The sequence below is a fragment of the Eurosta solidaginis genome, chromosome 5 (genome assembly GCF_040869045.1).
Source record: "Eurosta solidaginis isolate ZX-2024a chromosome 5, ASM4086904v1, whole genome shotgun sequence".
Taxonomy (NCBI): Eukaryota; Metazoa; Arthropoda; class Insecta; order Diptera; family Tephritidae; genus Eurosta; species Eurosta solidaginis.
The window spans coordinates 66,895,186-66,916,288 of NC_090323.1; the positions used below are offsets into that span (position 1 = coordinate 66,895,186).

Genomic DNA, 21,103 nt, shown 5'->3' on the forward strand with positions numbered 1-21,103 from the left:
TTTGTCTGTAATTTCGTTAAGTTTTACAACTGATTTGTAAAGCTTAAGGTTGTTATTTTCAAAGAAATTTACATACAAATACTGAAATTTTACAAAAAGCTCAGTACTTTCACAGTAAATACACATAACACCTTTATTTATTAGACACTTCTGCATGATACTTTTTAAATCGGAATTTTCAGTGACTATAATATGAGTTTGACACTTCTTGTTTACTATTTTAATGTAAAATTTTTCCTCTTGGCCATAGCTCAAATAAATTTGGTTTTTATAGCAATTAATGCATCTCTCTGTTGTAAATATGTATTTTAAGTTATCTTCTAATGCGCTATGCGCCGTTGCATCCACTGACATTAAGTCATCATCTACCGCTTCCTGACTTTCGATTTTATTTTCACCATCTCCTATGTTGTTGTATATATCTCTACATTCTAAATTATCATCAAGTTGGTCAAAAAATCTACTTAAGGTATCCGCAACTGCATTATCTTTTCCTCGAATATATGTTACTTCAAAATCATATTCATTTAAAAGAATTTTCCATCTCTGAAGTTTCATGTTTGGCTCCTTGATGTTATGCAACCACGTCAATGGTTTGTGATCCGTTTGTATAACAAACTTTCGCCCATATAAATAAGTACGTAAATGTTTCACGGACCAAACCATAGCTAAAGCTTCTTTCTCTATAGTAGAATATCGAATTTCGTGATCCGACAAAGTTCGCGAAGCGTAACATATAGGGTGACTATTTTGACTTAGCACACAACCAATAGCGAATTGGGATGCATCTGTCGTGAGTATGAATTTTTTATTGAAATCAGGGGGCTGTAAAACTGGTTCGCTGGTTATCAGTTTCTTTAAAGTATTAAAAGCGTTCAAAAAGTCAATATTTTGGAAGTCTAAAATCGCATTTTTCTTCAACAGGCGAACCATAGGGTAAGCTACTTTTGCGTAGTCCCGTATAAATTTGCGGTAATATCCTGTCATTCCAAGGAATTGTTTTATTTCTTTAACATTCCTTGGGGGTTTCATATTTTCTATGCATTTTACTTTTGACGGATCTGGTTTTATACCTTCTTTTGAAATAATATGCCCTAAGAATTTTGTGGTTAAATCAGCGAATTGGCATTTGCTGAATTGAATTTTTAAATTGGCTGAACGCAATGTATCGAAAATTTTTTTAATAGAAAGAATATGCTCATCAAAGCTTGTAGAAAAAATTAGTATGTCATCTAAGTAGACAACACAAATTTTGTTTATATGGTCCCTTAAAACATAATTGATTAATCGCTGAAAAGTTGCTGGTGCCGTTTTCAGCCCAAAAGGCATTCTCGTGAACTCATAATGACCGTCTGCTGTTGAGAATGCTGTCTTGGCTCTATCATTAGGGTGTACCTCAATCTGGTGAAATCCCTTCGCCAAATCGATAGTGCTAAAATAGCTACATTTTCCCAATTTGTCAAATAAGTCCTGCATATTTGGAATTGGGAACTTATCATCAATTGTCTGATCGTTCAATTTCCGGTAATCAATAACTACGCGCCATTGAGGTTTTCCGCTTGCGTCTGCCTTTTTGGGTACAACCCACAAAGGGGAATTATATGGACTATTACTGGGAACGATAATTTTTTGGGCTAGCATTTCCTTAATCTGCCGGTCTACCTCCGCGCGATGTACTACGGGATATCTATAGAGTCTGGTATATATAGGGGTATCAGTTTTAGTGAGTATTCTGTGCTGAATTTCGGTGGTAAAAGGTAGGTTTTCTCCTTCTTTATAGAAAATATCCTGGTAGTTATTCAAAACTGTCGTCAAAATTTCTCTATCCTTACAATTTAAATGTTTGGGAAACCTTTCAACTGGATTTATTTCTAGTTCCTCCTCGTAACTAAATATCTGCAAGTCTTCATTTTTTGTGTAATCTTCTAGTGAAATTTCTTCATCTTCATTAAAATATATAGGTATTGTTGCATTTTCTGTTATTATTTTCCTACCTTTATAATCGATTATCACATTTAGATTAAGTAAAATGTTATTCCCTATAATACCGTCAAAATAAAAGTGAAAAGGGTATTCTACAAAATGTACAAAGTAGGGATTTTTATTAAACTCTTTAAAAAGCGGTATTCTAAATTCATTTGTTGTGAATATTTTTCTTCCTAAAACACGCAATGAAAATACTGTGGGTTTTATTTCATATTTGGGGTTGCATATTTTGGGATTAATTACGCTAAATTCTGCTCCCGTATCTATTATAAATCTAAGTGGTTTTATACGTGTTTGTACAACTATATAAGGTAATTTTCTTGTGGGGCTAGTTGAAAATCCTGATTATTTTCATTAACGCCCAATTCCATTGGTTCGACTGTTGCCTGCCCAGGATCTCCATTAAATTGCGTTTTAATAGTATTCGGAATAAAAGAACTTTCACGATATGGATTTTGTGATCGATTTGTTTGACCACTGCTATTAGAATATAACCTCGACTGTACTGAAGCATTTGGATGCAAGCCATTCCTACTATGCTGTCCTAATTGTTGTTGAAAACGGGCATCATTATGATTATTGTAATAATGACCTCTGCTAACATTGTTGTTGAATTGTAAGTCGTTTTTGTTACTCATATTATTTTGTACGTTACTGTTATTTGTATTGTACAACTCGCTCGAAAATCTGTTTGTTCTATTTTGTTGTTTGTATCTACTATTATTATTATTAAAAAAACTATGCCGATCATTATATTTTAAGTACCCATTAGATTTTATAATATCGTAAGCACTTTTCAAATCTTTGGGATTTCGACTAACTATAATACTTTTGACTGGCTCTGGTAAGCCGTGCTTGAAAGAGTTCAAAGCAATTCGCCCATTACTTTCATAATTAATACCAGCAATCTTAGTATTACTGAGTTGCAAGGCATTATTTAAACGACATAATAATGTATTAAGTTGATTATAAAAATGTTCTATTGTTGATTCGCATCGGCAAGACCTAATTTTATCAATAATTTCATCAACAGAGTTTTTCTCTCCGTGATTATCTACTAGAACTTTCCTGACTAGCTCCCAAGTATGAGGATTGCCATTAATTAACAATGACCGTCTAGCGTTACCAACGATTTTATCTTTTATATTTCCTATAAGTAAAACTTGTAAATCATCCGGAAAAGATTCTAAAGTTGGTATCATCAAATCTATTCGCTCTACAAACCCTAGCAAGGCGTTTTCATTCCCATCATACGGTGGAACACTATTAAGATTAGTTGAAATAAGCTTAAATTTAGCACTAACATCAAAATTATCCATTTTTAATTTTGTCTTGTTTCGCTAAACTGAATGTTAATACTTAAGTGTTTTTTTTTTTTTGTTTTTTTTTTTTTATATGTATATATACATTGATTTATGTAGATTCTGTTGTTGTATATACGTATGTTGTCGCTCGTACTAGTGACTGAGCTTTTTGGTGCATTGAGTTGGAAACAAAGTTGTCGCTGCTGCTCTCAATACTCACTTTACTTTAACGTTTGTTTACTTGCGTTGGAACGGAAGTTCTTGATGTTGCTCTTAAAGCTCGCTTCACTCTCTCACTGGATCGCTTATGCTTAACGGAAGTTGCTGCTCTAAGTACTCACTACACTTTCTTGCTGAATTGCTTCTGTTTACAGTTTTTTTTCTCTTCACATGTACAGTTTTATGCATATGTACATATATAGGCAGTCTAATTTTTTAAAAAAATACACTTTTCAAAAAATGTCTAGGTATAAGCCAATATCTTAAATATTTATATTAACGAATTCACATGTCTTTGGAACTTTTCCAAACTTTCTTCTTACAGTTTTTATTCGTTTGATTTTAGGTACGTATGTACGTATTAATAAACGATTTTTTTTTTTTGGTTTTTTTTTTTCGCAATTTTAACTTTTTATAAAACAAGTTTCTGCTTCTTTTTCTTTATTTCAAAAACACTCCGTATTTTGAGACGTGTTAACTGCTTTTAGTAAAAATTTTAACTTTTTTACGTAGTGGGATTTTGCGTATTTAGTTCGCGTGCGACTGCGCCAATAAGAAGTCCGTTCTTTTCGAATGAAACTTTATTAATGATCTCCAAATTTCTGCAATGCTTATAACTAAGTTCACAAAAATGAGCTTAAAACTAATAATAGTAACTGTAATATGTAATGTTGTTGTTAATTGCGAATAAAGAGAAAGAGATTTATTTATTGGAAGTTGTTTACGGAAATATAGCTAATAAGTGAGCGGATATGGAAAGCGAAGGAAAGGTGTAAGAGGAAATGGTATAAGTAAGAAGAGCATGACAGTTATTAGTAGAGGGTGTGTCAGTATGTGACTAATGATAATTATTGGTAGAGGATGTGTCGGTATGTGACTATATATTTCTGAAGGCGTGGGACCGCTCACTTTTACACAATCGCTACAACAGCAACAACCAGTTCATTCAGTGATGACCAAAGCCTATTATCGGTAGATCACTTATTTATTTTGTTTTATTTCTTTATTGTATTTTATTTTATTTTATTTTGTTTTATTTAATTTTATTTTACTTTACATTCGAAAAATTTAGACGCCTTCGTAATAATTTTTCACCGTTTTCCATCACGATAGCACATTATAATTTAATAAACAAAATTATTATTTTGAAGTAGACGCCTTCATCACTCATTACATTCAATGAAAATAATATGTGAATAATTTATTTATTTATTTTATTTTGTTTTATTTTGGTTTATTTCAGTTCATTTTACTTTGTTTCATTTTTATTTTATCTTATATTTTTCTCTTTATTTTTTTCTCTTTTATTTTATTTTATTTTATTTGATTTTATTTATCTTTTTTATTTTGCTTTATTTAAATTTTTTTATTTTAGAGTACGTTGTTTGGCGACCTTTCATATTAATATATTTTTATATTCGTTTTTCCGGCTCGAGGTCAATTAAAAAATAAACACAAGTTTTCTTTAAAAATCCGATATATTTCGATTACACCGCGGTAACCGGCCTCAGGGATATAAACTGCAAAATCTATACAAACAAATAACATTATATAAACAAAATATTGATGAAACTGTAACAATGAATGACATACATTTACATACACGTCCTCTTGCTTAGGCGTGGAGTTTGTTACTACTTTATTTGTAATTAAATGTCTGTAAATATGCGCGACGTTGTCCGTATCAGTCTTGTAGTTCAGTCGTATATTTGGCGGAGTGTTTATAATGTGTAACATTTAAAGTGAGAAACGCTTGGAATAATTTGCTTCTTGCTGTAAGATGGATGCTTTAGCGAAATTGGGAGAGTGTCCGCTCGATGCACAGTGTGCCATTAGAGCAGTTTTATGTGTAAAAGAATTTTGGCATTGTCTGATTTGTGCTTGGTTGTACCAACGTATACATTGTTGCACAGCTCTTTCTGGTTTCCATTACATGGGATTTTATAAATGACATTACTTTTGTCCATTTCCGGTATTTTTTTATTTTATTTTATTGTGCTTTATTTTTTATTTTACTTTATTTTATTTTAATTTGTTTTATTTTATTTTATTCTATTTTTATTTATTTTATTTTTCTTTATTTTATTTTTCATTTTTTTATTTCACTCTATTTTAATTTATTTTTGTTTAATTCTAAATCATTTTTTATTTAATTTTTTCATTATTTTTTTATTTTATTTTATTTTATTTCATTACATTTTATTTTATTTTACTTTTTTATGTTATTTAGTTTTTCATTACGTTTAATTAAATTTTAATTATTTCTATTTTATTTTATTTTTATTTATTTAAAATTTTTTTCTTTGCATTTCATATTATTTTATTTTATTTTATTTCATTTCATTTATTTCCGTTTTTTTATTTTATTTTACTTAATTTTTTTTTAATTTATCTTATTTTCTTTTATTTTGTTATATTGTATTTTGCTTTACTTTGTTCATTTGTAATTTTTAATGAGCTATAGACGCCTTTCGCTACATTTTTACTACATTTTCATATTAAATTATTATGCTTCATTGTGACAGCAAAAAGAATTAATAATAATAGCTAACACTATAGCTGTTTTTATTCTGCCAAAGATCTCAAAGATTTCCTTCGATGACTTTGTATTTTTAAATTAGAAATTATACTCTTCCCCTAGCTGAGACTCGAACTGGAGTCGTCAGATTTCTAATACCGCACGCCTACCAATAGACTATGACTGCGTATATATATGAGCCGTTTATTTTGAAAGTGGCATAAGTCATTTTCAACTCATGGTCTTAAATGCATTGTTATTTTTGAACGAATGCATATATAGATGCTTCTACAATTATAAAATAATAATAAGAATTGCATCTTTTGGATATTGGACTCTAAAAAACTGGAGGCGAGGAGAGATACAAACAAATTACCACTGAACCTAAACGACATGAAATGACTTATGCCACTTTCAAAATAAACGGCTCATATATGTATGCTGCCAAATTCAGTTTTCCTGCTTTCATTGGTGCTTTCATAGTATTTTATTATTATTTTTTTTATTATATTTTATTTTATACTCCTTATTAAATACTTCTAATACACACGGATACATTATAAATAAATCGAAGCTGAACACATGTTTCACTGCACAAGAATATATTTAATTATTATTTATGTATATCAACAAAATAGATAACAAATGCTCGCATAAATGATTCTGACACTTTATAAACAATCTCATTGCACAATCATAGCGCTTGTACACACACATGCATATTGAATATTTTTTAAGGTTTCAAACGTACTTATGTATAAGAATTTATTCACATACATACACAAGTCGCAACGATTTTGTCGTCAAACTCACGCTCTCGTCAGTTTCCGCGTCCGTCTAAAACTCCCGCACACTTAGCACAATATTTATGAACATACATACATATATACACTTATAATATACGTATAGTAGATATATACCAATTTTCACGTTTAACAAACACTCTTTCAAGTAAGAAAACACGTCCGCGCCGCTTCGAATGTAATGGAAAACTGGTGCCAACTCTGTCGGTCAGCGTACTTTTGTTTATATTGACGACAGAAAGCGAAGATGTTAATACATAATCATTCCTAGTCTTAACAGTACTCAGCTGCTTTCATATTTTGCCTAATATTACTGTAAAAAAAAATAACAGAAATCCTTTGACTACCACAAAAGCTACATTTGTTGGGAACCATCGTATTATATGGTTTACAGTTCATGTTATTTAACAGACATTTCCTTTTTTCCATAAGAAAATTTCAATACATAAAATCTTTTAAGTACATACATAGCAAAAAAATACACGAGCTTTCCTTTGATACATTTCCAAGTAAAAATTGGATTAATATCACCAAATTTTTTATAGAGAATGCCATGTTCCGTTTTTCATTGACACTTGGACCATATTTTGTATGACGCCGTGACACTTTGCATTGCAGTCACTCGCACCATTAATCAAAAAGTGGTAAAATATAATTCGACGTTTTTACCCTCTTCAAATCTTTCTAACAGTAATCCTTTATTGAAATGTTAGATTAATGATAAAGTAACAGTACTATGCAAACCCAAATTTTGACGAATAAATGCATCAATAAAGCTATAACTCGATGAGAATCCTTCTAACCTTTGCCGCATACTGGGTTTTACCTCATTTTTCAGCTGTGTTAATGAAGAAAACTTGCAGTTTCAATAGGGCCAAAGGACATACATAGATAGTAGAGGTGTTTGATTCACATTACAATTGAAGAGACGGTGGGTATTATGTGGGGATATGCAAGACATAAATATATTTTGCATATGTTAGGGTTGACTCTGTGTAAGTAAGAATTTAACCTAATACAGTATAATGGTCGAAGTTGTGCCAGAGTGACTCACGTCTCGCTGGGAAGTCTGCGAGTTCTGGGAATTAGACTCTGAGAAAGGGGTTAGCCACGTATCATGGTTAACCCAATAACAATATCCATATAGAAGTGATTCGCGTCTCCCTGGGAAGTCAACATTCCTCGACTGCGTATTTGGGGTATTGCGCTCTAATAACGGGGTTCTCCATGCATTTATCTTCAAAAGACTCTGCCGATTCTTTGTGGATGAGAATGCGGGCCTGATTATGTTCATCCTAATAGTCCTTGCTAGCCCACCATCTCGGGAACGGTTTTACGGTGGCCTCGTTGAACTTTCTGGGTCATCCCGCCCCCACCTTATGTTTCATAAGGAACTTGGGAGCGGTAAAACCTCGCCTACTATATATGTGTATAATAAGTTTATATTTGTAACAGCATTCGTCTCGGATAGGTGAGCTTGACAATTGGGTTGGGGACGTAGTGAATCTATCGTTTAAAATCCCTTCAATATCTCACCGGTCTATTGGGATTACCAGATTTCTGAGTATTTAACAGAAAGCTTTTGACATGTCTAGCACTGCTATTACTATTCTATGGTGGGATTGTTGGTTCAATCCACAATTTATTTGAGTATTAATGACATTAAGCACGGTGGCAGTGCCATGTAACTTCCGAAACCCATGCTGATTGCTGGCAAGCCGCAGGTTTGCTATGAAATGTTGTTGTTGTAGCGTAAACGTGTTATCGATGTTGATGGTCTTTTGCCGGATTTAGATTCGGTACGTTCCGGTAACAAGCACCAAGGAGGTACAAGCCCAACCATCTCGGGAACGATTTAATATGACCACATTGAACGTTCAAGGCCTTCCCGCCCACACCCCCTAGTGCCATGAGGTGAAGTTGACAATTGAGTTGGAGAAGCTATAAATTGCGCTGGCAACCCCTTGAATAATTTGGGTATTTTAGTCGACTCTTACGACAGGCATACCTGCCGCGGGTATATTCTATGCCCCCTAACCCGATGGGTTGTAAGCCCCATTAGTGCTTGCGATGAAGAAGGGAGCGGAATGGCTTCGAAGTGCCTTGGCCTCTGGCGACAGGAGATATGTCGAGTGGTAGGAGTCTTCTTGCTTAGCTGGTTTCCTAGCAGCAGTACAACCCTCGCCACTTTCTATTTTTCAGGGATGACAAAGGTGGACGGAGACAAGACGAATAGAATGGACAGGTAACTGAGTCCTTCATTGCCAAGATTTATTAGCTTAGAAATGGCAATCCGTCCGAGCCTATTGCGTTTGATGGTTTAGAATGTTTGATGGTTTCTTCAGTCTCGTTGGCGATGGTAATGAGAGTCGCTCTTTAATTGTGTTTATAAGCATGTATGTTTGCCTGCCGGATTTATCAATCAAGGGGTGCATCAGGCAGAAAATGCTCGCACATTTTTTCACATCCGACAGTACTTTATCACGATATATGTTCCATCATTGTGATTCGTCGGATTTGAGAAGGACTTCACGATTGAGCATGGCTTACCAACACCCGCAGAGAGTTTGCAGTTCTTTAGATGTTACTGATATTTCGGCCGCTATTGCTTATCCACAAGCCGTCTGATGCGCAAGCTTACGTCCCTGATTTGAGACTCGTCTAGGTCTTACTGTCCCACAAAGTCATGTTCTCTCGCCATGGTTGCAGCCCTCGTTGGGAAATTCGGTAGAATTTCTGGAGGTCTTTCAGCAAGAACAAAGCGAGCCGGTGCAGATTTAATGACCCTGCAAAAAATACGTACCCGTTGGCAGACGGCAATCGGGACTGGGAAGGCGATAAAACGTGTTGGGGGCGTATCCGTTCACCATGCGGAACACCTGGTTGCCTATTTGTTGCACTAACCTCCCTCCCCTGCATCCCCTTGCGCGTAAGGAGTTTAGATCATGCCCGCATATCTACTGCGGGCATATTTTAAACCGGTGGCAGTAGGTGCATCAAAAACACCCGTCGGGTGGGAAGGTGGCATCGCTTTAGTGGCTGTAACTGCACTGGGCAGATGACACAAACACATACTATGTTCCGCACTAGCAATCGGTGCACATGGTGACAAGGGCTAGGAGTCTATTTCTCGATCCTAACCGTGTGCTGGTGCCAGAAAGAGGGAAAGGCAGGGCCAGGGAAAAGCGATGAGGGACGGCAGTGTGAGCTCTCAGCGCCCTCCGACGCAAGCAACAGCGGGCACTTCTTGTGGCTTGTTGAACAGCGTTATTGCAGGAAGGTGGTGGAGGTGTGCTGAGGCGCGGATTACAGAACGCCCTATGGCGGGAACAGCACGGCGTCACAACAAATAACGGAGTCAAGCAATTCTGGAATCTAACCCAAAACACCGCGTTCACTGTAACCATCCTTTTCACGTGACACACTGAGAAGAGTGAGACTCTCCTAAATATATTTCTATTCTGAATCGGGTTTAGCTTCAACACCGTCCCTGTCTAGTAGTATCTGCTCTGACAAAATGTGAAAGAAACGAGTAACATGTAAACAATGCGGATGTAGATAAAGATATGCAACCATCCTGTGGTACTAAGCTGAAGCCTGATATTGAGAAAGAGCCAGGGATTGGACTAGCGATAGAGATACGAGCTATCGTAATTGAATCGAGGGGATGGACCTCCATGTATAGTTGGATTTAAAATAAAAACCTTTTGTAATATGAATATTTATAAAATGGATGGTCAAAATAAAATTTATTTAAATAAAACTCGAATATATACATATGTATGTACATATTTATTTCTCGTATATGTATGTTTCTTAAATAGCTCATCTCTTTGGAAGCCTTACTACATAGTTAATATGTATGAATAAAATTTTTTAAATATAATGTATGTATATAAAAAATTTTAAGTTAAATGCAGTTTTCCAAAACCAAATATTATAAATAAATGTTTAATTGCATTTAATACTAATTAATTGAGCTAGATAATCGTTAAACAAAATTAAAATATACGTTTTGTATGTGGTCGAAAACACTTACATTTACAGGTAAATATACAAATACATATATCGTTAGCCTAATTCACAAAAGCTCTAACCAACTTATTTTTCGAAAGTGCGTTTTTGACATATTTCGGTATTCAATATTAAAACACATCCTGAGTAAAAATGTTGAAGTGATAGAACCAATACCAACGAATTTATTTTACTTTTAGAAAGCCATATCGTTTATGCTTTTGCAAAACCATCTATCTGACGGCATTTGAATTTTATAGGAGAGGCAAAACTTATTCTACACTAGGAGAGGCAAAACTTATTCTACACCCGTTTTTCTTAAGGAATTTTTTTCATGATACAAATGCTCCTGCCCGTTAGGGAGATATTCAAATATGAAAGTTAGAATTTTTTTGGATGGAACTTGATGCTCCGAGCTCATGGCTAAGAAATCTCCAGATTGCCACATAATGGTATTTGGTTGGTTTTGCAATTTATTGATAGTTGGTTTTGCAAAGGCATTAACGATATCCGTATGTAGAGAATGGGAAAAATAAAATGGTTTTTCGCTTCTCCTGTAAAAATTTAAATTTGTTGTTTAGGGTATTTGTCAATTAAACTAACGATATGTAGGTAAATATCGTAACAAACTATGCATACATAGACCTTAGAAAGAAATATGTACATTGTTGCTGTTTTTCATTGAGAATAGAAAATACATTTAATCTTTACAGGTGCCAGTTTGTTCTTGTTCGTCATTCTAATTTTTGTAATTTTACCCGAGCAGCATCTAACATACGTAACGAGGCCTGATATATCCACTTTTCCAATGATTTTGTATTCAAATAGTAAACATTTAGTATTCCAGATTGTATGATAAGTTTTGCGCATTCATTACAAGGCATTAGAGTTGAATATATTGTGGAGCCCCGCAAATCAGCTGGTCGTGGTCCAAGTATAGCATCCGATTCCGCATGAATGACATAAGTAAGTTTATTGTATAACGGATCCCACTTATCTTTACCCCATGAATAAGGCTCACTCGTATAGTTGGCTGGAAAATGATTATAACCAATGCCAATAATATGATTATTTCGATCTACAATACAAGCGCCAACTTTCGTTTTAGGATCATCGCTTCGAGCCGATGCAAGTAGTGCTATATCCATAAAAAATTCGTGCACAGGTAAACGATTATTATCATCACCCACATTTGTTATACAATCTGTGGCATCTAATGTACAAAGTTGGAAGTGATTATTTAAATGAATGTTCCGCTTCGCAGCCAATTCCTTAATTTCTTTGTGAAATTGTGTATCTGTTAAAAGATTAACATATCCTTTGTTGTCTCCTATAAATGGTGAGGGTGATCGAGAGCCCGAGTGAGACTCAGAACTGGATAGGCGGTTGTCATCGCTGCTATTTGATGAGGTGGATGCATCACAGTCATGTTCAGTCATTATACGTACGCTATAAAAATAAAATAAAATTGTTTAATAAAACAAATAAACGTACGTGATGCCATTTGCTCTCATATACATATGTATACATATTAGGGTTACATTTAAAGAGAAATATCACTAATGTAGGTGGTATAAAGGCTGGGCCCCCAGCGGGTAGAGCTCAGAATATACCCGCGATAGGTATGGCTGTAAGAGGCGACTAAAATACCAAATTGATTCAACGGGTTGTGTAACATAACCCTTTCAAGGGGTTGCCAGCGCAAAATATAGCTTCTCCAACCCAATTGTCAACCTCACCTACCAGTGGCGAATCCTGTTACTTTAACAGCCGAGACTCTGGCGACCCCAAGTTCCTCATGTATATAGGGGGTGGGAAGGCGGGATGGCGTTGAAGGTTTCATGTGGTCATACTAAATCGTTCCCGAAATGGCCGGGCTGGTGCCTCAATGGTGCTTGTTACCGGAACGTACCGGATCTGCATCCGGTAAAGGACTATCAACATCGATAACACTCATCAAGGCCTTCGATATCGCCCATTTTCAATACTAATCGATCTGTTTCCAGATAAGCCAGTACACCAAATTTTGAGCTTTTATTCGTTGCATTGTCATATCACACACCTAGGTCAAAACAGCGATCACCTCAAAATAACATAGATAAACATAGACAATTTTCAGAAAACGCAAAATACTGATTTCCTTTCCCATATGCGCCAATGAACTTTTCACAAAGCCTTCTGTCGCTGTTTATTGGAGGTATTAGTAAATCGAGTAAGACAGTTCGGTAGGAAGTGAATAGGAAAGCCCGAATATTTTCATAACTTCAAAATTTTAGAATTTAGAAGCTTAACATTAAATCATCATTCTAAACACACAGTTTAAGTAAAACAATTTCAGGTTTATCACTGGCTCGCATGTTAGGTGAAAACTTAGATAATGGTTGGAAGATAATAAACACAGTTTAACCCATATCAACAACTGCCGTTTAGTTCTCATATTTTCGAGAAGCAAGCTATGGTTACTCAGGGCTAATTTTAACTCATATCTCCCAAACAGGTTGGGATATCGTAATTAAATTGTATTTATAATCAAACACGCTTCAAAACCTGTTTGTTATCCATACCGAATAAAAACATATCAGCGTTATCCCCTGTCCACGTTATGCGTCCAAAGCCGCAACTTTTGAAATGGTCTAATATGGTTCGTTCACGAGTTTCACATTCCCGCGATGATTTATAGTAAAAAAAGTACTGACTTAGGACTCGCGCTTTTTTGGAGTGTATTGTATTTGTGATTCGCTTCTGCTTTATGAATTTCAACGTCATCGAAACCGGTATTTTCGATAGGAATATGCTGTATTTGGAGAGTTTCAATTACGAGCGCAACGTTTCTTTTAATTAACATGGTCAATATCTACACAAGGTCCTGAGATCTATCTATATTTTAATATAAAGAACCTATTTTATCATCGAAAGCCTCAGAAACTCAGGTTGAGTGTTTGTTTTTGTCATCCAGAAGACGAAGTGTAAGTATTGAAAAGTGAAGTTACTAAATTCAATCAGACACTAAAATTCCAGTGCTAGTTTTCGTATGGCATGTCGATATGTATGTATACGGTTTGATATGTATAGATATTAAAGATATAAGTAGGTGACTCTAGAATTTGTTTATAAGATATGGGTATCAAATGAAAGGTGTTAATGATTATTTTAAAAGGGCGTGGGCCTTAGTTTATAGATGGACGCCTTTTCGAGATATCGCCATAAAGGTGGACCAGGGGCGACTCTAGAATTTGTTTGTACGATATGGGTATCAAATAAAAGGTCTTAATGAGTATTTTAAAAGGGAGTGGGCCTTAGTTCTATAGGTGGACGCCTTTTCGAGATATCGCCATAAAAGTGGACCAGGGGTGACTCTAGAATTTGTTTGTACGATATGGAAATCAAATGAAAGGTGTTAATGAGTATTTTAAAAGGGAGTGGGCCTTAGTTCTATAGATGGACGCCTTTTCGCGATATCGCCATAAAGGTGGACCAGGGGCGACTCTAGAATTTGTATGTACGATATGGGTATCAAATGAAAGGTGTTAATGAGTATTTTAAAAGGGAGTGGTTGTAGTTGCATATGTGAAGGCGGTTTCGAGATATTGACCAAAATGTGGACCAGGGTGACCCAGAACATCATCTGTCGGGTGCCGCTAATTTATTTATATATGTAATACCACGAACAGTATTCCTGCCAAGATTCCAAGGGCTTTTGATTTCGCCCTGCAGAACTTTTTCATTTTCTTCTACTTAATATGGTAGGTGTCACACCCATTTTGCAAAGTTTTTTTCTAAAGTTATATTTTGCGTCAATAAACCAATCCAATTACCATGTTTCATCCCTTTTTTTCGTATTTGGTATAGACTTATGGCATTTTTTTTTTCATTTTTCGTAACTTTCGATATCGAAAAAGTGGGCGTGGTCAGAGTCGGATTTCGGCCATTTTTTACACCAATACAAAGTGAGTTCAGATAAGTAAGTGAACTGAGTTTAGTAAAGATATATCAATTTTTGCTCAAGTTATCGTGTAACCGGCCGAGCGGCAGGACAGACGGTCGACTGTGTATAAAAACTGGGCGTGGCTTCAACCGATTTCGCCCTTTTTCACAGAAAATAGTTATCGTCCAAAAATCTTAGCCCCTACCAAATTTCACAAGGACTGCTAAATTTGGGTCCGACTTATGACATCAAAAGTTTTTTGTTCAAATTTGACTTTAAAAAAATTTTTTTTTAGGTGGGCGTGGTCGTCCTCCGATTTTGCTAATTTTTATTAAGCATACATATAGTAATAGGAGTAATGTTCCTGCCAAATTTCATCATGATATCTCTAACGACTGCCAAATTACAGCTTGCAAAATTTTTAAATTACGTTCTTTTAAAAGTGGACTGTGCCCCGCCCATTGTCCAAAATTTTACACATTTTCTATTTTGCGTCATAAGTTCAACTCACCTACCAAGTTTCATCGCTTTATCCGTCTTTCGATATCGAAAAAGTGGACGTGGTTATAGTCCGATATCGTTCATTTTAAATAACGATCTGAGATGAGTGCCCAGGAACCTACATACCAAATTTCATCAAGATACCTCAAAATTTACTCAATTTATCGTGTTAACGGACAGACGGACGGACGGACGGACATGGCTCAATCAAATTTTTTTTCGATACTGATGATTTTGATATATGGAAGTCTATATCTATCTCGATTCCTTTATACATGTACAACCAACCGTTATCCATTCAAAGTTAATATACTCTGTGAGCTCTGCTCAACTGAGTATAAAAACACGGAAGGAGTAAACAACTTGAAGAAAATGTAAGGAAAATAAATAGTTTGTTTACGTGCGAACCTATTTAAATGTTAATAATTCTATCAGTATCTTCAATTTTTGTGTACATTTCTTCTTATTTTCAACAAAACATATTGTCACGGATATTAGCATCACTAATACTAGGTTCAAACACACACCAAATTGGCAATTTATACTATTTGGGCAATTTATTACTCAATTTATCATATAATAAATTGTAATAATAAATTGCCAATTTAAAAAAAATTGCGTAATAAATTGTTTCAAACTGCAAATACAACCTTGTAAAGTGTGTTTATTGAGTAGATTTCAACCTCAGTTGTGCATGGCTGAACTACATGGTTGGCTCATCTCATCAGCTGATTTTATGTCTTTCATTTCACTGCAGTAGGGATTGTCAAAAGAAGATGGCAAACTCAAAATGAAACCAAAACATTGAACACATTTTCTTACAACAAACAAAAATTTCAAAGTTTTATGTTTTCCTTCCATTTCATTCGCCTAATACCAACACGCACATTTTGACAGTCTGAACAAAAGTATGTTCTTGCTGTAGAGATGAGCCAACCAGCTATCAAATTACTATTGTGTGAGCTAAATCGAGTTGTATGAACAGCACTCAATTCAAATCGAAATTTCCTCAATTTATCTTTCTGTTTGAACATAGTATAAGTTATCCCATCACTAAGGCGATGCTAAGGCCACGATAAGCAGTATTTACGTCAATAATCAAATCATGTATACACATATATAAGGCAGCCGAAATAAGTCACACACAGATGCATTTACTTATACGCCTATGTATGCGCGAGAGACTGTAAACTACAAACATTCACATCAATAATTCAATCATTATGTATCTACATAAACGAATAAATAATTGCGTCTACACATATGTACGTAAACGAACAGCGGAGCGGCAATGCACAAACACATGCATATATCTTATCTGAGTTGTCACAAGAGAGAGCAATAATTTGTGCACGTAGTTGTGGCTGGCGATTTTGTAGCCGAAACAAACTAGTAAGTTCTGGAAATCGAAGAGCCTAGAAGTGTGCAGCGTAAACTATAAAAGCGGGGCAGGCGAGTAAGAAGTAATTCAGTTTGAGTTGAGCTATCAATCAGTTTGCTTAAGCACGCGATCTGGCGGCCAATAGTAGAGTTTCATTTGAGTTATCAATCAGTTTGGTGATTAAGCCAGCGAGTAGCAAAGTATAAGTGTTATTGTGAAGTACTTTAATAAAGGCCATTTTTCCATCATTCAATATTGGAGTTATTTATTCAACAGTTTAGTGATTCGAACTTAGCAGAGGATTGCAAATAAGAGGATTTGCAAGTAAAATCGTTACAATATGTTTTATATTAGTGCTACCAGCTCTCATAAAGTTGATCCAGATCGTCCAATGAGATTTGATCGTGAACCAGAGCTCTATAACTCAATGGAACACGCCTATTGTAACAATGAAGAAGAGCTGTAAAACTGTGCAATAATTTGTAGTTTAAAATCCATTGATTTAAGATTGCAGTTGCTTCATTCTTTCAGCCCTTGCCAAAGAATGTGGCTTTAAAGTGAACCTATTCTTCATTACGTAATGCAAGAAAAGACTGCACTCCTGGACTGATTTGAAGAAAGAATTAAGTAATTGACTGAAACACAAGAATTTTTCAACACAGAATAAGCATTCAAATTTAATGCAGCCTTTGCTGAGTGTGCACGAGGACACGTTTATGTTCGTGTATTACGCAAACGCAAAGCGTTTTCATTAGGTTGACCTGATACACCCAAAAAAAATTGTATATTTTTGTGTGTATGTAAGTATTTTTGAAATAGCCCTGCACGAGCTAGGATATGTATTGTTACATATAATAGTTACGGGATGCCTCGAAATTTGTATTCCTAATCAGCGAACTTATTGGGCTTTTATACTCCTATCATAGCGGTTAGGTTACTGAATCTTAAGTAGATATATTCTCTTTATTACAGCAACTGTCATCCCCATAATTTCGCTTTATATGTCAGAATACGACTATGAGGCTTATGCATAAATAAATACAAGGTACGATATACTTTCAAGGAGATTTAGGCCGACCCGTAAGAAGTTTATATAGTACTACTAGCAGACCCGGCAGACGCTGTTCTCCCCTAAATTTGGCCCCTCCATACATTTTAATAAGCTTTTTCCGTCTAACTCCGCCCTCCCCCATCGCTTTTCACTTTTTCCTGATCTTTTTATTCACTACTCCCTCCGTCTTTTTCGCTTCATCTATCTCTATATTCGTCTCATTCTATTTCTTTCTCAGTCTCCTTCTCTCTTTTCTCTTCTCTCACGTTCTTCTCATTCTTCTTCATCCCTTATTGCCTGTACCAGAGGGTGGTATGTATTTTGTTCCAGTCCCACTCCGAGTCTCAGTCCCAGTCCTAGTCCTAATCTCAGTCCTAGTCCTAATATCAGTCCTAGTCCGTCTCTGGTCTACTTCCCGGAAAAAAAGGGTCGTAAATACTAATATAGGCAAATTTATATACCAAATTTCAGGCAAATCGAATAGGACGTATGTAAATAGGTATGTGGGTATTATTAATTCATGTCTCTATTTCGGCTTCGCATGCAGTTTTGCCAGGTTGATGCGACTAAATCGAATATCACAATGAAAGTTACTTTAGAGCTCTCAGCAACAGCTTTCATTTCATATCCATATTACCCACACCTTCTAGGGGTATCCGCGTCCACGTTTTGGTCTATATCTTGAGACCCTAGTCACCAAGCGGTATAATATATTACTCTGTACTAAAGCACTCAACAGCTTTCATTTGATATCCATATTATATAAACACATTCTAGGGGTACCCGGCTCAACGTTTGAACAAAATCGACCGACGCAGCTCTTCAAACACCGGCGATCAACTAACACAAATTTTAGCCTTTCCTTTTATATATATAGATTTTTAAGCTATTGCATAGATTTTATCGCGGGCTTGGCGACTAAATCAAAAAAACCGTAACGGATATTTGTCAAAAAGGCTCGAAAAGGTTCGAAAAGGTTCGTAAAGTTTCGGTGTTAGCAACAGGCCAAATACATAAAATTGGATCTCTATCATAAACAGCGGTGGGCACCACTACATTTACACGGTTATCAAATTGAGAATGTGTTAGTAAACACGAACGCGTAGCGAGCACGAAAGCAAAATCAATTATTTATTTAGTTTGATTTCAATGCTTTAACGGTGAACATGAGTCACACGCACTCTTTGGTACTCTGTTTTAAGCGCGCGTGAGACACTTCCTCACCGTACGACCATCCAAATTAAACTAAAAGAGCTGTCGTTGATTTTAACGAAGTAGCCATTGTGCTATCGCTTATCGTATACATATATGGTCGCTTACAAGCCAACCGGCGTTTTTTGCCCTAACCCAAATAAGCATGCGTTGCGACAATGTAAACGTCAAATCTAAATGTCATGCAGAACAAAAATTGGAAATCGAGTTAGGTGTTCACGCAGCAAATTCAATTTGAGTTGCTCTCATACAAGTTGTATGTGCATGAGACATTTTTGACAGAAAATGACTTGCGTGCGTTTATATTAGGTTGGCTTGTTAGCAGGTGCTAAGCTCACGCCCACCACGGATCATAAAGTTAAAGTTAAAGTTAAAGTTAAGGTTAAAGTTAAAGTTAAAGTTAAAGTTAAGGTTAAAGTTAAAGTTAACGTTAACGTTAAAGTTAAAGTTAAGGTTACAGTTAAAGTTAAAGTTAAAGTTAAGGTTAAAGTTAAAGTTAAAGTTAAAGTTAAAGTTAAAGTCAAAGTTAAAGTTAAGGCTAAAGTTAAAGTTAAAGTTAAAGTTAAAGCGAAAGTTAAAGTTAAAAATAAAGTTAAAGTTAAAGTTAAAGTTAAAGTTAAAGTTAAAGTTAAGGTTAAAGTTAAAGTTAAAGCGAAAGTTAAAGTTAAAGTTAACAAGTAAGAACGGGACTGTCTTCGGCTGTGCCGAAGACTACATACCTTTCATGAATGGGGCTGAACAATAATCTTATCCCGTTCGTAATCTCCGAATAATCGGATGTATAAGATAAGAAATATATAGTGAACAGATCTACATACCTTAACGATTTTTAAGATAAATATAAAATAAAAAACAGGTAGGTACTTTGTGTGAGGATGCAAAGTTTCAGGTTTTTTGTGGTCTGCGTGTAAAAACTATGACTACGAATCACGTATTTCAAAAATATATGACGAAAACGTAACTATTTGATGAAATTTGATGAATTTTGAAGATTCTAGCCGTAAAAAAGGGGTCAAAATGACAGTTTATATGAAGTATATAATATATATACGACCGATCTCTATGATTTTTTCAGACAACAATATATGCTATATACGTAAGCATTTTGTGAAATTTGAAGCTTCTAACTGTTAAAACGGGGCAGAAATTGCGCAAAGTTTCTTATCTGAACAATCGGTTGTATGAGATATATACTATGTGTACCACCGATCTCAATGATTTTTTCAGACATCAATATATGCTATACACGTAAGCAGTTGGTAAAATTTGAAGCTTCTAGCTGTTAAAATGGGGCCGAAATCGTAAAAAAAATATATATATACTATATATACCATCATATATATATTATATATATCACCGATCTCTATGATTTTTTGACACAACAATACATACTATATACGTAAGAAATCGGTGAAATTTGAAGCTTATAACTGTTAAAATGGGGAAGAAATTGCGCAAAGTTTCTTATCTGAACAATCGGTTGTATGGGATATATACTATATATACCACCGGTATCTATGATTTTCTCAGACAACAATATATGCTATACACGTAAGCATTTGGTGAAATTTGAACATATCTAAACGATTTTTAAGATAAATATAAAATAAAAAATAGGTAGGTAATCTGTGTGAGGATGCAATGCTTCACGTTTTTTGTGGTCTGCATGTAAAAACTATGGCTACGAATCACGTATTTCAAAAATATATGACGTAAACGTAACTATTTGATGAAATTTGATGAATCTTGAAGCTTCTAGCCGTAAAAAAGGGGTCAATATGACAGTTTATATGAAGTATATAATATATATACCACCGATCTCTATGATTTTTTCAGACAACAATATATGCTATATACGAAAGCATTTTGTGAAATTTGAAGCTTCTAACTGTTAAAACGGGGCAGAAATTGCGCAAAGTTTCTTATCTGAACAATCGGTTGTATGAGATATATACTATTTATACCACCGATCTCAATGATTTTTTCAGACATCAATATATGCTATATACGTAAGCAATCAGTGAAATTTGAAGCTTATAGCTGTTAAAATGGGGTAGAAATTGCGAAAAGTTTCTTATCTGAACAATCGGTTGTATGAGATATATACTATATATACAACCGATCTCTATGATTTTTTCAGACAACAATATATGCTATATAAGTAAATATTCGGTGAAATTTGAAGCTTC

The 21,103-nt window shown here is 34.9% G+C and overlaps 3 protein-coding genes across 9 annotated transcripts in view; all 3 read right to left on the minus strand.

Moving 5' to 3' along the window:
- Window positions 1–7,021, minus strand: part of rdgC (retinal degeneration C) — a 524,170-nt gene extending 517,149 nt beyond the window's left edge. For 5 of the 7 annotated variants that reach the window (XM_067787743.1, XM_067787747.1, XM_067787750.1 and 2 more), the window contains exon 1: window positions 6,809–7,006. The gene's annotated coding sequence lies outside the window, so the exon portion shown is untranslated. Of the gene's footprint in view, window positions 1–6,808 lie in introns of all 7 variants that reach the window. The other 2 variants (XM_067787748.1, XM_067787746.1) reach the window with 2 other exon arrangements.
- Window positions 2,282–6,819, minus strand: LOC137252270 (probable ATP-dependent RNA helicase ddx42). The gene has a single exon (XM_067787754.1). The coding sequence runs from the start codon at window positions 3,303–3,305 to the stop codon at window positions 2,289–2,291; it is 1,017 nt and encodes a 338-aa protein (XP_067643855.1). The 5' UTR covers window positions 3,306–6,819; the 3' UTR covers window positions 2,282–2,288.
- Window positions 7,022–10,535: 3,514 nt separating the features above from the next.
- LOC137233713 (probable deoxycytidylate deaminase) overlaps window positions 10,536–21,103 on the minus strand; it is an 85,766-nt gene continuing 75,198 nt past the window's right edge. Inside the window, exon 2 of the mRNA XM_067756991.1 lies at window positions 10,536–12,293. Within this exon, the coding sequence (XP_067613092.1) occupies window positions 11,579–12,283 (705 nt within the window). The 5' untranslated portion in view covers window positions 12,284–12,293 and the 3' untranslated portion in view covers window positions 10,536–11,578. The remainder of the gene's footprint in view (window positions 12,294–21,103) is intronic.